At 47.5% G+C, this 16,695-nt stretch overlaps 1 protein-coding gene across 7 annotated transcripts in view; it reads right to left on the reverse strand.

The window, feature by feature from the left end:
- The window catches only part of Pml (PML nuclear body scaffold), a 42,331-nt gene that overhangs the window by 9,023 nt on the left and 16,613 nt on the right, over positions 1-16,695 (reverse strand). For 2 of the 7 annotated variants that reach the window (XM_046427926.2, XM_046427930.2), the window contains exons 3-7: positions 10,623-11,203; positions 9,496-9,566; positions 6,462-6,599; positions 5,773-6,031; positions 4,532-4,584 (exon numbers count right to left, since the gene is read on the reverse strand). In XM_046427926.2, the coding sequence (XP_046283882.1) occupies positions 4,532-4,584; positions 5,773-6,031; positions 6,462-6,599; positions 9,496-9,566; positions 10,623-11,203 (1,102 nt within the window). Of the gene's footprint in view, positions 1-2,682; positions 3,942-4,531; positions 4,585-5,772; positions 6,032-6,461; positions 6,600-9,495; positions 9,567-10,622; positions 11,204-16,695 lie in introns of those variants that run through there. The other 5 variants (XM_046427928.2, XM_046427932.2, XM_046427933.2 and 2 more) reach the window with 5 other exon arrangements.

Raw genomic sequence — 16,695 nt, forward strand, 5'->3', positions numbered from 1 at the left:
CTAGGCCAAGCCCCTCCTATTTCCGTTTGGTTCTGCTGCTGCCACTGAGGCACTGGAGCCAGTCATCTGTCACAAAAGTAGATGAGAACATCTATCTTGTGCTGCTTTATGTACTAAAAGAAGGCCCCTATTAGAGATCTTGCTGACCCACTCTTGCAGTTTTTAAACAGTCCTCATCCCACAGCAGGCCTGGGACTGGCCCTCCACCCCATGACTGCATCCCCACTCCCTCCTCCAGCAGGGATGAACTCTTTCTGGAACATTCCTCTTTGCTCAAAGTTTCTCACCCAAGTCCCATAAGGGCAAAGTCCAGCAACAGACACAGCCGAAGTCCATGCAGAGTCCCCTCCTCATCCCAGGGACACTTGGAAAATGTGCAGCTTCAGCAGGCCAGTATTCCACAACTCTCACTCACTGTAAGGCTGGATAAAGGCTGCAGATGGGGAGGACATAGGGATGGGGCCCTCTAGAGCACCCTAACCCCTTGCTCTGGGGAATGGGAACTTGCACTGGAGATACTGAAGGTGCCCTAGGATCACTAGGGGTCTGGAAGGGACCATGAAAATGGGTGAGAAATACACAAAGGGGACTTAATTTGTTCTTGTTGTTTTAAATACTACATATATATTTAAAAGTTTGGGACTCCTATAATGATTAATTTATTTTTATGTATTTCTAAAGATTATACATGCAAAAGCAGTGGGCGTCTGGCTCTCTCCCATATCTCCGGTCCAGCTCTAAAGCAAGCAGGCTTCTGGTTTTTCACTTCATAACTCAAAATATACTTATCCCTCCAACCTGATTAACCCCACTGACTCCTTGTGGATAGCTGGGGTTGGATGGATGCCTTTCTTCCCTCTCTGCCCCCACATATTACTGGATTCAGTTCCTCAGCTCAACTCTCCAGGATATGTGGTGAGGCTACTGGCATCACCATCCTCTTCTCCGTCTTTCCTTCCTTGGGCTTCTACTTCTACCTAAGGTCAGTGGTAGCTTTAACCTTATCAAGATCACAGGATGGAAAAAATCTCCCAGGTATCAGGAATATGGCCCATGGAAAGACATGACTCAAACATTAGCTGGATGTGAGGAATAATAAAAAAGGAGGGGTTCTGGGTGGCTCTGGGGTCAGAGGGTAGGACAATCCTTGGAGAGGAAAGAAGAGAGGATGAGGCTGGGGTACCTCTACTGCACCCTAGTTGATCTGTTCAAGGCCACTGGACACACTAATGTGGCAGCAGGAGCAGACATGGGCCTTAGCTACCCCAGAGCGGTAATTGGAATCATGGTACAGCTGAGATCATCGTGAGAATGTGCAGACTAAATAAAGAGGGTTAAAACCAAAGCTGGAAGAATGCCAACGTTACAAGAATGGAGAGACTCAAGAATGGAGTACCCACAGCAGCAGGAGGAAACCGCTGATGCTGATCAAGGATACCCAGGATTGAAGGGACCACTGCACTCACAGGCAGGGGATTCCCTAGTGCCAGTGGGTAGGGTTCACTGGCATGGCAGGGAGGCACAGAGAAGTGGGGTGAGGAAGAAGCATGAACCCTAAACAAGGGGAGGGGGAGTGGAGATGGGCAGGACGTGTCTCCAGGTGTTGAGTTCAGAAGGAAGTGAAAGCATCAAAAGGTGGAGAGATGAGGATGAGAAGATGGAGTGAGGCTCTAGGGAGCTGGGCCAGGACACAAGGTGAATCTTAGAGGCAGGCAGACAGCCCCACCACCCTAACAAAAGGGACAGATGAAGCGATGTGACAGGGTCAGATAAATCTGCAATTAGGTAGCAAGATGTCCACCATTCCTAGGCCATCAGAGAGCTTCTCTCTGGAGCAGAGTACACTCACCAGCTGAAAGTGAGGGTCAGGATGAAGCCTAGAGAAGTGGTGGTAGGGAGTTGTGGTGGCAAGCAGGAAGGTGATGTGCAGGAGCACCAAGGGGCCCTCAGAGGCTGGATACCATCCTTTGCATTTTTCCTCTCTGGGTGTCTTTTCTCCAATAAATCTCGCCTTCAGGGGGCAGCAAAGAGGCAGCAAGCTCCTGAATCCTACTAGGGCTGTTTCAGCGGGGCAGGCCTAAAAGCAGGTCCTGTGAACTGGGATCTGAGATCCTGATGCTGATGAAGAATGACTGAAAGAGGATGGTGCTGGCAGTCAGGACCAAGGGCTCAAGGAACCTGAGACTGTAGTCTGAGTGGACCAGGTTAGAGGTCAGTGGTTCTTGGCAGTGGTAAGGTACGTGATATGGCCACAGGTTTGGTAGCTAAAGTGAAGTGAGGTGAAGATCCTTGAGAGGTTGTAGCAAAGGGCAGGGTGAGGGATGTTGAAGATACTCAGTAAGAAGGTAGGAACTGAGTGGAGGAAGAAATCTAGGTGGCAGATGCTCACGTCTTCCCTCTATTGGGGTGGGGGGTGGATGTCTGAGGCAGGGAAAGTTGGGTACACCCCCTGAATTGTTCCTCAATGGCACAGGGGGTCTTACCACGTGGTGGGACTGGGACAGTCCAGGGCCTTGCCCCACCTCCCACCTCTGATGCTGAGGAGTGTGGGAGGAAGAAGGAATGTGGTATCCCTGGAGTTCTGAGAACCAAGTTTTCTGCAGGAAGGAGACAAAACCACCTGCAGGGAACAGCTCAACCCACCAGGGAATCTGATGGTCATGGAATAAGGGTTCGCAAGGATGATCATTCAGCAAGAATTTATTAAGCAGCCACATCTGCCAGGTCTTGGGATAGACACAGTCCCTGCACACAGGGGCTCAGATCCTGGCAGAGGCTCAGGGGACAGGCTTGGGTAGGGGATGGAGATGGGGCTTGGGACACAGGAAGGTACAAAGGGCAAGAGAACTCCCCTCTTGGGCAAACAGGCCTGTGAGGAAGGGTAGCCCAAATCTCAGCAATGCCTTCAGTGTCCCTTCAGTCATGGGGGCCTCGTCTCCTTACCCAGAGGCCCATTCATTCCTTGGTCTCTCCCTTGATTGGGAATTAACCCATGTCTACTCTGCAGGCCTTTAGGTACATGGGCTGGTGAAGGCAGGGGGTCTGGCTGCAAAGTTGGGAGGGAGGTGGCCAGCAGCTACAGAGGAGGGAGGCACTCGGGGCTCTCAGAGGTCTGTCTTAGGGGTATCCGGGCCTAGGCTGGTGGGGGGCCTCTTGGGAGGGTGGGAAAATGGGAAAGCAATTAGAGAAACTTCCAGTTGGGACTTGGACTTGGGGATTCTCCATGGGAGCTCTGCCACAATCCCTGGGGGGAACTCTTGTTCTAAAAGTCTGGGGTACTTGGCCTCCCTGTGGGCCTCTTATGGAAGAGGCATTAAATTGGGAATCTGCGTAGGAGTGAGGGAGGGCAAAGATATTTTGGAGCCACTGAGCTAAATGGCGGGAACCCCTGAGGGAGCGGCAGCGGGATCGCAGGGACCTGCACACCTGGCGGGGTGGGCTGATGGCTCTCTGAAGACAGGGAGGACACTCCTGGGCATTGGTAGGATGGCTAGGAGACCCTGTGGTGGTAGAGGTGGTAGCCTGGGCAGCAGGGGGAAAGGAAGTCCACATGGGGACACGATATAGTTGGGCAGGCAAGCGGAGAATGCGGTGAAGGCGGTTGGCTCTCTGTGCCCTGCACGGGTAGACGCTGATCCCACGGTGGATGGCAGCATGCTCCTGGTGATCGGCAGGCTGGCTGGGAGATTCAGCATCGGGGACGGCCGTGGAATGGTGGGGAGGCCAGGTTGGCAAGTGGCCTGTGCCTTGGAGCTGGTGGGAGGCTGGATGGGGGTGGGCAGCTCCTGGCGTGCTCAGCAGGGAGTGGGCTGGTGAGGAGTGTGGCTCAGCAGTCTCCGGCGGCTCCGTGCACTTTCCAACACAGAACCTCAGACTGAGGGCCGGAAGGGACCTCAGGACCACCCAGTTTAACCTTTTGCTCGATTCAGATCCCTCTTTCCCTGGAAAGGTGACAGCCCAGCCTCTAACACACCTCTAGGGACAGAAGGATCACTACCCATGAGATCCCATGAAGCCACTGGTTTCACTGAAGGATGGCTTTAAAGAAGTTCTTTCTTACATGGAGTCAAACTAGCTTGTCTGGCCCCTGCACAGTGCTGCCTGTGCCTCACACCCTTTCCTTCTCTTCACTGATGCTCACTGGCTGAGATTAACCAGGGAATGGGTTCTTGTCCAGTCCCTCTCACAGAGGATGTAGAGGACAGAAAATATGTGAGGAAGTTGCTCCAGACAAATGCCTTGGACATTCCAGAGGAGAGCCAGGACCCCGAAAGGAAGTGCTCTAGCAAGCATTGCAAGAATACATGCGGCCACCAAAGGCTCCTGCCTTGGTGTGGTGAGAGGGCTGGGGTAGTCCAGGCATTTAGCTGGCACTTAAGAGACTCTCCCTGGGACAGCATAGGCCTTAATGCCTTGCTGGAAAATTCCCTAGGCGCAAGGCAAGTCTGAGAGTCACCTGCTGTGGCTGTGGCCCCTGGGACCTGGAATAAGGGGAGGCTGGAGTCCTGGGTCGAACTTCTGGGCCACTCACCGAGTTCTCGGCATCTGAGTCTTCTGAGCTGCTGATCACAACGATGCGCTCCTCTGAAACAGCGAGGGAAGGTGACATTAGGTCCTTCCTGGAATGCACACTGGCTAGGGTGGGGGGTGCTCACTGGGATAGAGTGGGGTCCTTGCAGGTCAGTAGACTGGGGGTGATGAAGCATTGCGGGGTGATGTGAACATTCATCACATGTGCCAGGGTGGATCTGCTTTCTGTTCAGGTTTGGGTTACTAACACATGAATTTTTATCACTCCCTATTGTGCCTCATCTATGAATATTTAATGCAGCTACTGGTCCTGAATGCAGAATTTGCTCTCTATATAGGAGGCCTTAACAACCACTACCTGGTTTAGAACTTTTTGTGATTTTTCTTTTCCCCCCAAAACAGGGTCTTTCCATTGACCAGGCTGGCTCTAAACTCCTGGGTGCAAGTGATGCTCCTGTCTTAGCCTCTAGAGTTATAGGTGTATGCCACCATACCCTATAAACCTTTTACAGTCCTAAAGAAGCACATTGGCTTGTTCCAATCTTAGCCCTGTGAGCTTAGCTATCTAGAATTAAAAGATGCTTCATCTAGTTAATAGAAACCCTTTGATGATCAACAGCATTTGTGAATAAGGAATAGCAGTCAGGGCTCAGGGTATGACAAGGGTCAGGGGTCAATCTGGGACCTACAATGAACAAAGCTCAACTCTAGGTCAGGAAGATCCATGAAAAAAATTAAAACAAACAAACAAACAAAAAAACACCCTGTTATTCCAGCATCCTTGGTATTGACCTCAATTCCTGCTCAAGGACTCAGACTAAGATATCTCATGACTAAACAACTCAGTGAGACCCTGTCTCTAAAAAAAAAAAAATCTCATGAGGACAAAGGAGATACTTAGGTAGAAAAATTGGGGGAAATGATGGACATGAACTTTACCCAAGTCCTCTTTGGGACTGTGCTAGTCATTCACCAAACATTTCCTGGGGACAACCACCCTGTGCACAGGCATGATGCTAGGCACTGGAAGAATGTTCTGGGGAAAGGATTCATAGCACTGAGCATGCTAGCCCCTCGGTTCCCTGAACAGGCATCACAGCAAAGCACACAATAAACTGGCAGCTCAGAGAAAGACACACAAGGGCATCCTGTTGGCTTTGCATTCCTGGGTAGGGTCAGAATGCAGAAGGGTCCCACCCAGACCCTGGAGGGCAGCATTTGCTGCCCTAACCACCTCCCTACCTGCCTCCCCAGCGTCGCCAAGCACGTGGTTGTTGTTGGGCAAGAGGACCTCTTTTCCTATGATGGGGCTTTCAGGGCTGGGGGGCCCATCCAAATGGGGAGGTGAGACAGCCTTGGAGGTACTGGGCCTGGGCTGCTCCGGGGAACTTGGAGCCAATCTCGCCTCCTTGTCTTCCTCAGACTCCAGCTTGATGACCTTTCTGGAACACTGGGTATGGCAGGACTTCCTCTTCTTGGGGGTGGTTGTGTTGGAGACCTCCTGTGCAGTGGGGAGTCACAAGGCTAGGTCAGGGGCTCCAGGGTTGGAAGCAGAGATCCTGTCTGGTTGCTGGAGTCCTAGGGCCATGTTTTTGCTCCTGCTATTCCCTCTGCCACACAGAATGCCCCTCTTCAGACAGGAAACCTCCCACACCGCCATGCGCACTGCTCCTAGCTGCTGACCACCAACCTCTGCTGCTCTTTGACAGTACTGGGTGTCCCAGCACCCCAGCTGGGCTGGAGTGGCTCATGCTTAGAGGAGAACTTCCAGATGGTGCAGCCAAGAGCAAGGGAGGGCACAGAGTAGATGTCAAGCAAATACTTCCTCCTGAAGAGCTTCTGAAGGCTGGGATTTTTACCCTAGCTTCAGCTGACTGTCCTGGTAGAATGTGGGGGCCTTCTGAAAGAGGCAGGGGCTGGGAGAGGCTTACCTCACTGTAAGAGGAGCCTTTGATGGAGAAGGCATACAGTGGCACAGGGTGTGCTCCGGGCACCGACTGTACCACAGCCACAGGTTGGGCCTCAGCCAGCCCCAGGGCCTGGGCCTGCACCCTCTGTGCCTCGTCCGGCTGTGAAGTCAGGAAACAAGAGAATCAGAAATGATCAGGCAGCAGGTCTTGGGCCCATGACCCCAGGCCTGCAGGCAGCCTCAGATAGACTCCCTGGTCCCGAGCTTGGAGCTCACTGGGGACAAGGAGTCTTCCCTCTCCATGACTTCACCTGCTCCCGACCTTGGTGTCCAGGCACCAATTAAGTTCCTGGGTATCTTAACAAGGCTGGAAGATACCTCAGGGACCACTCCTCCTCAAGACATGGCCACGAGCCAGCCCGGCTTGTACGTATCCAGGCACAAGGTGCTTGCTGCCAAGACTACACATTTCCAGCAGTGAGAAATCCTCCCACAGGGCAGAACCTGACCTCCTGTGAACTTGAGTCTGCCCCCTGGGCCTTACCTCTACTGGTCAGCTACTATACAAGTTGGACCAATTACTTAAAACTCACTGAGCCTCAGTCCCTTCTGTAAAATGGGAATAACAATACTTACCTCAAATGGCAGTATGGAAGAAATGTATTAAATTCAAGCAAAATGTTTAGGCGAGCACCTGGCACTTAAGTGCTATTAATGGTGATGATGATGATAACGATGATGAAAATACTGTTTTTATTACTACTCAATGCCAGGCTCAGGGCCAAGTGCTTCATGTACCTATATCAAAACGATGTAGCAGTCATTGCTCAAACCATATATCTCTAAATATTTTATGATACTCCATTTCTGGGTAGTATTCTTATATAGACTATATCTGTAAGCATTACCTCTTCAATAATAATTGTTATAATTATTACATAATTTTAATGCCTTTTGAAGAAACTAAGCAAAGAAAAAAATAAAAATAGATATTTAGGGGCTGGGATTATAGCTCAATGGTAGAGCACTTGCCTAGCATGTGTGAAGCTAGGTTTGATCCTCAGCACCACATAAGTAAATAGGACTGGGGTTGTAGCTCAATGGTAGATCACTTGCCTTGCATGTGTGAGGCACTGGGTTCGAATCTCAGTACCACATAAAAATAAATAAATAAGTAAAGACACTGTGTCCATCTACCACTAAAAAAAAATTAAAAATAAAGTAAATAAAGAAAGAAAAAAATAGATAATTTTATTTCATATTATTTCTTTGCAGACGTCCACTTTAGCACAGTTTGTGGTAATAAAACTACCGACAATAGGGAACTGGCTAAACAAGGCACTCCATCCATTTAAAAGACCACAAATAGGTGGCAGGAAGCTTTCTACTACTGACTTCCCTGCCAAAAGGTGCCAGGAGACAGGCAAAGTGGTGTACACCTGTAATCCCAGTGGCTCTGAAGTCTAAGGCAAGAGGACTGCAAGTTCAAAGCCAGCCCCAGCAACTTAGCAAGGGCCTAAACAACTTAATGAGACCCTGTGTCTAAATAAAATATTAAAAAGGGCTAGAGATATGGCTTAGTGGTTAAGTGCCCTTGGGTTCACTTCTTGGTACAAAAAAAAAAAAAAGTGCCAGCAAAGTATTAGGAAGCTTTCTACTACTGACAGGGAAAGAATTTTGAAATACATCATTGAGCACAAAAACCCAGAGTACAATACCATGTATACACTGTGTTATGCTATCTTTGCATAATAATGAAGTAGAAAAGGCAAGCATCTACAATCATATTTTCTGAATAATTCTGAATGATTTATAAGAAATGAAAAAAGATAAGTATCTGGGCATAAGAATTGGCAGATGAGGGAGGAGGGAGACATGCTATTTGTCACTTTCTATATTTTAATTTCTGACTGTGTGACTATGTGACCTATTAGAAAATAAATTAAATTGCCTTCTTATTTTGAAAGTATGTATACGGGGATGCAGTACCCAAGGTAGTAAGAGCTGGCTTTTAATCCTGCCTCTAATTTGCTGTGTGTGGCCTTGGGGAAGGCCTCTTTGGCTTCATCCTCTGAAAAGAGGGGCTTAGACTTCATACTCTCTTCTAGTTCTAAAACTTTCAGACTCTTAAGTCCTACCTCCCCCAGGAAGCCTCTCCTGATTGCCTCAGCCCACAGCAATCTCTCTGTCCTACGGATCACACCCTGGTAAAGCTTGCTGTACCTCTGCCTCACCAGAAGATTTGCTTTCCATGGAGAACTGCTCAGTGCTGAGCCCAGACCCTTGACAGGAACATATGAGCTGGAGTGACTAGTCTGGGGAAGAGACCACCTGGCAGGTCCAGGAAGGAACTGAGAAGGCTTATCCTGCTGGAGGGGAGCCATGCCTGTGAGCACTGAAGGGGGCAAGCTGAAGGGATGCCACCACCCAGGAAGAACTTTCTAAGTCAGAGCCATCCAGAGATGGGAGTGGCTGCCTCCAGAATGAACGACCTTCCTGTCTCTGGAGGGGTGCTCACGAAAGCTGGACAGGCGTTCTGCAGAGGTAAAGCCAACATGAGATGGCATATGAGATGGCTGTTGCTCTTAGGTATGATGGCCCTGGAATCATACCTAGGAAGGAGATCTGACTCCTGGCCCCATTCTCTCAACCAAGAACCATGTGTGGGAGAAGGACGAGGGTAAGGTCCACCTAAGTTGACCCCAGGAAATGACTTACATGTTTGGAGTAGAGTAAAGGGAACAGGGAGGTCATCTGCCACATTCAACAGGGCTGCTTTCAGTAACCACTGCCTTCTCCACCTCAGGATCTAACCCCTCTGAATGTGGCTCTGGGGCTCCTCCTGGCGCAGGCGGTTGAGCGCTTTGTGCACGAAGTCATGCATGTCCATCAACAGCTACTTTGGCATGTAGGAGCTCAGAGCCATCTAGCCAAACCCTCCTTAATGCCTTCTTCAACTCCCTCCCAATAAATGCTCCAGTCTAGCCACTTGCTGTACTTCTCAGACACAGGGACACCACCTACTACCTCCCCTTCACACCTCAAACCCCTCTCACCAAGTCAACATCAAAAGGCTCCCTGGGAGTTCCGGCAGTCTCTGGGCTGGCTCTCCTGCATACAGCTGCATCTGGAGAACACAGAGAAGGGATGGCAGGTCAGAGACATCCCAGTGAGGGGCATCCTGGCCTGGGACAGTGACAGAGAGTAATTCTGTTGCTTTCTCTGGACACCCATTCTCCAGGACATCTCTGTGGAGAGGGTGGCAGTTGGAAGAAAAGCTCCCTTGCCTGCAGTAGGCCTGAACCCAGCCAGAAGGGAGAAAGGGGCAGCATTAAAGAGCAACTGTGTTTGACTCCAAACCCCAAGTATACCTTTCTCCATCTCCAAGCCAACAGCAAGGCAAAAAGTAGATGACCATTTCTGCTCACTGACTCCTATGGAGTGAGAGCTCTTCCTGATCCAATGCCTGGCTTATATTTAATCTAATATAAAATTCTCATGCTTCAGACTAAAATAATTCTCTCTCTGCCGCTGACCAGTTACAATATCCAAAGCACTGTTTAAACTCTGGGGTCATTTCCCAGATATGGAGAAATACTCACTGCTTAGGTGGAGAAGGCACAAGTCATGCTCACTCTAGGAGCATGCCTTTATGAGCCCAAGTTCATCAGCTCCAGGTGAAGTAAGTAAGTTCTCCACCACTGACACCTGCTCAGGTAACTTTGGATTGTCCCTCTACCAGCTGCTCAGAGCTCAGATTCCATCTTAGAGATTTAGTCAAAAAGCCCTGACATCCCCCATGTGCCTTGTTCCCCTCTCCTAATCATTTTGAAAGCCCCACACAGAGCTGCTTCAATTCCTGGAGTTTGATGCAGAGCCAAGCACTGTGTCATTCTCCAGCTCCCAAGTGCCCAGTACTAGGCAGAGTCCAGAAAGGTTGTCAGCTGCCAGGGGTAAGGTTTTGAGCAAGCACCCAATCACTCCCCAGAGATTTTGTTAGGCCCCACCTTCCAGCTAACTTCTCTATTCCTGAGAACGGGGGCTTAAGAGCCTCCTAGAGTGGGCTAAAATGATATGCCAGGTTGGGTACTCAGGTCTGCAGTGTGTCAACTTCCACATGTTCCTCAGGGGTCACAGCTATTCTACAGGGTCCTATAAAAACCCTCAAATGACCACAGCTTACCTGTTCCCTGGGTGATGCAAGAGACGAAGTCCTGCAGGCGAACCTTGAACTCCTCGAAGCCATCTGTGTGCAGGGCAGCTTGCAGGCTCTGGGGCTCCTCCTGGCGTAAGCGGTTGAGCGCTTTGTGCACGAAGTCATGCATGTCCAGAACCTCCTGGTCGGAGGCATAGCGCTTCATCCTCTGCACCAGCGCACCGCCAGTGCGGATGCGCTGCAGCACAGCATCCAGGCGACGAAGCTGGCTGGCCATCTCTTGGTAATCTCGCTGGTACTGCTCATTCACTGCATCCAGCAGCTCGCGCTCCCGTGCCAGCACATGTGCTACCACCTGGCGTACATGTGTGCTAATCAGCTCCTCTGTGTCCGCGCGCGCACGGCCCAGCTGGCCAATGGCTGAGCGCATCTCTGCGTGCGCAGTGCTGAAGGTACTGTCCTGCTCTTGCAGTGCGTGTGCCATAGTGTCCAACTCCTCTTGCCGCTGCTGGATCTCTGCGCTGATGTCGCACTTGAGGTCGCTGTGGTCCCTGTCCAGGAGTGCACAGGAACAGCACAGCGGCTTGGAACAGCCTCGGCAGTAAATACTGCGGACACACAAGACCATCCCTGAGTTAAGGCTCTCCTACAATTTTTCCCTTTAAATTTTCATTATTAAATTCCCATTCCAAAATTACCAAACTTTGAATCATGACATGTTTTTAGGTTCGTGCTGTTCCCAATTCAGTGTTAATGGTTATGTTGGTAGAACAACTACCAATAAAACAACAGTGTTTAAAAAGTTACTACAGCTGTACACTGTGGCGCATGCCTATAATCCTAGCAGTTTGGGAGGCAGAGACAGAAGGATTGTGAGTTCAAAGCCAGCCTCAGCAAAAGTGAGGTACTAAGAAATTCAGTGAGTCTCCAAATAAAATACAAAATAGGGCTGGGATGTGGCTCAGTGGTGGAGTACCCTTGAGTTTAATTCTTGGTACCAAAAAAAAAAAGTTACTACAGTAACAATTTCTCCATCCATGCAGAGATGCAAAATTATACAAAAAGAAAGTAATACTCTCCCTTCCACCACCTCTGAGGCACCAGGTGAGCATGTAGGATGCATCCTTCCCACTTTTCTCCACTCAAATCACCTTACACAGATGCCCTGGCTGCTGCTGCTTGTAGAATTCTAAGGAGTGGACATAAATCATCCCACTTAACCTTTGCAAGAGCCCATTAGGTGAGAATTATCATTATCCTTATTACAGATGAAATAACCAAGACATACTGACATTAAATAATTGACCTAGATATCTAAACAATTTGGAGAGTTGATGTTTGTTCTTTAAAAGAATGAAGCCAGGTCGAGTGCATTGGTACACACCTGCTGGGTTGCATAGGACTAAAACACTCAGGGGTCACTCCAGGGGAACTGGGCTAACTGGGCTGCACAAAATAACCACGAGACAGAAATACCTTTTTCTTTGGGGATGCTGTGCCGGCTCCTCTGACCTTTAGGGGAGAGAGAGAGAGAGAGAGAGAGAGAGAGAGAAAGGGGGGGGGGCGAGCGCTCTGCTGACTCCTTTTATTGAGGAGAAGCTATTCAAATGATGCAAGGGGTCAGGTTTCAGAGGGCTGAGTCTAGACTCATGATGTCTGCTGTCAGCAGGTTGACTGACATCTAGGAAGGCCACACCCAAGGGCACAGTAAGAGAAGGGGACACATAAAGGGTGTTTCCATGGAACATTCTATCCCAAACAGGGCAAGGGGTAATATTACAAAGGAACAGGTGAGCATAGCTCCACCCATGGGGATGTAGGAAGGCATGCCCATGCACGAAGACACAGTAGCTTGCACCCTAAAGATTGGGGCTATCGTCTGGGTTGACCCAGGATGCCGCCCCAATCAGAAGGGAAGACAGACACAGTCACGTGCTAGTCCACCTCCCCCCACACACCTGTAATCCCAGCCACTGGAGAGGCTGAGGCAGATGGATGGATTACTTGGGCCTAGGAGTTGGAGGCCAGGCCTGGCAGCATAGCAAGACCTTGACTCAAAACAAAAACAAGATTATGCTACATCATCACTTTGTAACTTCTTCCTCTAGCCTTACTTCCATTTAGGGCATTTCTCTAGTTCTATAGGAGTAGATCTAATATTCTCACATTCATATTCTCATTCTCTCTCTCTCCCCCTCCCTTCCTCCCTCCCTCCCTCCCTCTTTTGATATTGGGAATTGAAGCCAGGGGTGTTTGACCACTGAGTTATATTCCCAGTCCTTTTTATTTTTTATTTGGAAACAAGGTGTCACTAATTTGCAAAGGTGGCCTCTGAACTTGCAATCCTCCTACCTCAGTCTCCCAAGTCTCTGAGATTAAAAGGTACGTGCTACCACAAGCAGCTTGTATTTTCTTTAATAGATCCATCATTTTCTAAATAGACAATGGGTTCAGTCATTCTCTCTTTGACAGGCATTCCTGTGATTTCCTGTTGGCGCATCTTCTTCCTTCCTTCCTTTTTATTTTTTTCCAATATGAACAATGATGTAATTACATCTATGTTATTAAATGTTTTAAGTACTTTTTTCCTATGAAATAAAGTACAAATAAGAGGATTGCTACATCAAAGAGTGTATATTTTTAATAACTTATGTAATTGATATATTTAATTAATAATTAGTTTGTGAGATAATGGCTATTTTAATTAGGTGGATTGAGCCATTCCACGATGTATACATATTTCAAAACACCATGGTGTGTACTGTAAATTATGTAATTTTTATCCATTTAATATGTATTTTTCTTTCTTTCTTTCTTTTTTAGCTAGCAGACATTTTGATAGATTTTTACCACATTAATCTCCCTATCAAACCTGTGAATGTTACTTTACATGCAGAAGGGACTTCGAAGGTATGACTGAATTAAGAATCTTGAGATAAAGAGATTATCCTGGATTATCTGGGTGGATCTAATGTTATCCCAGTAGTTGTTATAAAGGAAAGAGGCGGGAGGCAGAAGAATGAGAGGAGATGTGAAGAGAGCAGAGGCTGGAGGGATGCTGTGCTGCTGGCTTTGAGAATGGACGGGGCAATGTACCAAGGAATGAAAGCAGCCTTTGGAATCTGGGAAAGGCAAGGAAAAAAGTCCCACCAAGAGCCACCTAAAAGGAACAAAGCCCTGCTGGCACTTTAATCTCAGACCCATTTGAGACTTCTGATCTCCAGATGGACAAGATAATACATCTGTATTTTTTAAGTCCCTAAATTTGTGGTAAAATGATTTTGTTATAGCAGCCATAGGAAACTAGTATAAATTCTCAGGTAAGAAGGCTAAGTTCATGCCTTTCACCACTGCTTTTTCAAATACTATCAAGAAAAATATTGCTAGTTATTTCTCCAGAAATATTGCCATAATTTGCTCACACCACCAATGGTAAGAAAAAGCCAGCCCACCTGAGACCAGGAAAAGGGTTTTAGCTGGGGCTACTTTGGCCTAAGTCACCAAGATCAAATTTTTCTGGAACTACCAACAGCCTGCTGACTGGCCTGACTCCTAACTCATGTCCTCCTTCACCAGCTCTCAACATTCCCATGCCATCCTAGGTGGTCAGGTCTCAGGGCTTGATCCCCCTGATCAAACACTGGAGACTTATTCCAGGCCAGCAGAGGCTTCTGGAGAACACAGATGTGGGAACAGGTGTCGCCAATGGGTCATAGGTATTCAGCTTTTCCAGCCTTGGGGAATCTGATCCAAGTAGGAGAGACCTATCAGAGACAGGGCCTCTGATGGAAGTTAAGCAGCACCTGGAGCAGAGACAGTATTGGGTAGTTGTGGGTCTGATGTTGACTCTATGTCCTTGGCCACTCATCCCCAGAGCCTCCAGCCCTCTGATAAGACTGAGGTGTAGATGTCGAACTGGAGTGACCCATTCAGGGGCTCCCCTCAGGACCAGGAATGACCTTCTTAGTCAACTGGTTCTTCCACCCTCATTCAAGGGACACTCACTGAGTCAATACTATGTGCTTGGCAAAATGGGGGAGACCAGTGGTGAGGTGGGTATCACCTCAGCAAGAACCCAAACTCAACACACACAGGAGGAGGTATCTTTGGAAAGGCAAATAATATTTATTTGCTCCTGGAATTAAAAAAATTAAATAAACAAAATGCTGTTGTATTAATAATAAGAAATTGCTCCGCAAAGTGGCTAAATTGCACCAGAATTGACAGAGGGGGGTGGATAAAAAAAAAACCTTAAGTCTATCCCTGCAAATGGGGATATATATATATATATATATATATATATATATATATGGGTTGGGAGTGCAGCTCAGTGGTAAAGTGCCTGCCTGGAATGTGCAAGGCCCTGGGCTCAATCCCAGTACTGAAAAAAAGAAAGAAAAGAAAAGAATGGGGAAAATTGCATGGTCGCATTCACAATAGCAATCTCCCCTCCCCCGCAAAAAGCTATAAAATACCTAGACATAATCCTAACATGATATGAAGAAGATGACAAAAACCCACTGAAAGATAAAGTCTAAAAATAAAACCCAGAAAAATGTAACAATTAGAGTTAGAGACATCAGATAGTATAAGATTAACTCTCAAGTTAATATAAAGATTTAAAGCAACTTTTGTCCAATTATGAATGAGATTTTGATACTTAGCCAAAATAAAGGGATAAACAGAACAAACAGCTAAAGTTTTTCTGAAAAATCATCATAAGGAATGGACTTTTCTTGGCTAAAGACACTTGATAGAAGTGTCATTATTAAAAGAATGTTGCTAGGTGTAGTGGCACATGCTTGTAGTCTCACCTACTTGGGAGGCTGAGGCAGGAGGATCACCTTAGCCCACGAGTTTAAGACCAGCCTGGGCAACATGGCAAGACCTCATCTCAAAAGCAAGCAAACAAAAACAACAAAAAAGATCATGGTACTCAAAGAAAGATCAGATAGACACCCTGGCATCCACAGGAATGTAATATACTATAGAGCAAGGAAAGCATCTCAAACTAAAGGGGTTTCCAAGAATGGGAGCCAGGGAATTGGCTGGCATTGGGGGGACAGGAGTCCAGCGACAGCCTTGCTCCTTTCTTCACATGCAGATATATTTCCAATGGATTTCAGATTTAAAATGAGAAAAACAACACCATGAAGGAGAAACTTTAGTCAACTCTTCACTTATCTCTTGATGCTGTAGAACTTAAAATCACTGAAGAAATGGAAGAATCAAACAATCCACAGATACTACTGCCTCAAAATTCAAAACGACACTTTTTAAATTTTTTTTTTGCAAAGACATTCATGATTTATGTAATGACATAAGAAAGGCAAGTTATAGACATTAAGTGTTGTTCATTTTGTTTTAGATGATAAGAGACAGCAAGAAGGAAAGAGTCTATGGTAATACAGTGGTAGTAATCTCTTCCTTTCCCTCCACTCCTTTTCACCAATTTAGATCCTCCAAAAGTTTCTGTAATCAATTCTAAGATAAGGAGTTTGGACTTTAAATAGGAGCAATAAAGAACCCTCAAAGAGTATTCCATTTAGACATTACAACAAAGCTTTCTCTCCTTCCCTGGAATATATTGTTTTGCTTATCTCTTATGTCCATTGAGTGAATTTCCTACATTGTTAATATTTTAATTTTAGCTTCAGCATGTTTCCTGGGTTCTCAGCTTCCCCATCCTAAAGTGTCCATATCACACCAGGGCCACAGCATAGCAGAATGGAGGAGACAGTTGGGACTGAATCTGAGCTCTCCTAGTTCATGGCTGACCCCCTTGAGCAAATTCTCTCCAAATCTTAATTTTTCCACCTGTAAAACAGGAATCATAATGGTTCCCTCATAGACTATCATGAGGACAAGACGGGTTGGTATACATAATGTGCCCAGCACAATGCCAGTACACACTGGACATTCTGGAGCCATCAAGGAAGAGGGGGCAGTAGCCACACATGTACATGGCAGAGGTAGCCTTCTGCTGGAGGGAGAACCTCTCAAATTCAGATAGTGAGGAGACATCACCACTGAGGGTGTTCCCTGGGCTGTCCCCTTTCCAGCATGCACATGTCATTCCAGTCCAGTCACATCTCCTGAA

This window comes from Marmota monax, unplaced genomic scaffold (genome assembly GCF_021218885.2).
Source record: "Marmota monax isolate L192 unplaced genomic scaffold, Marmota_monax_Labrador192_F-V1.1 WCK01_AAM20220418_F8-fsc00111, whole genome shotgun sequence".
NCBI classification, from domain to species: Eukaryota; Metazoa; Chordata; class Mammalia; order Rodentia; family Sciuridae; genus Marmota; species Marmota monax.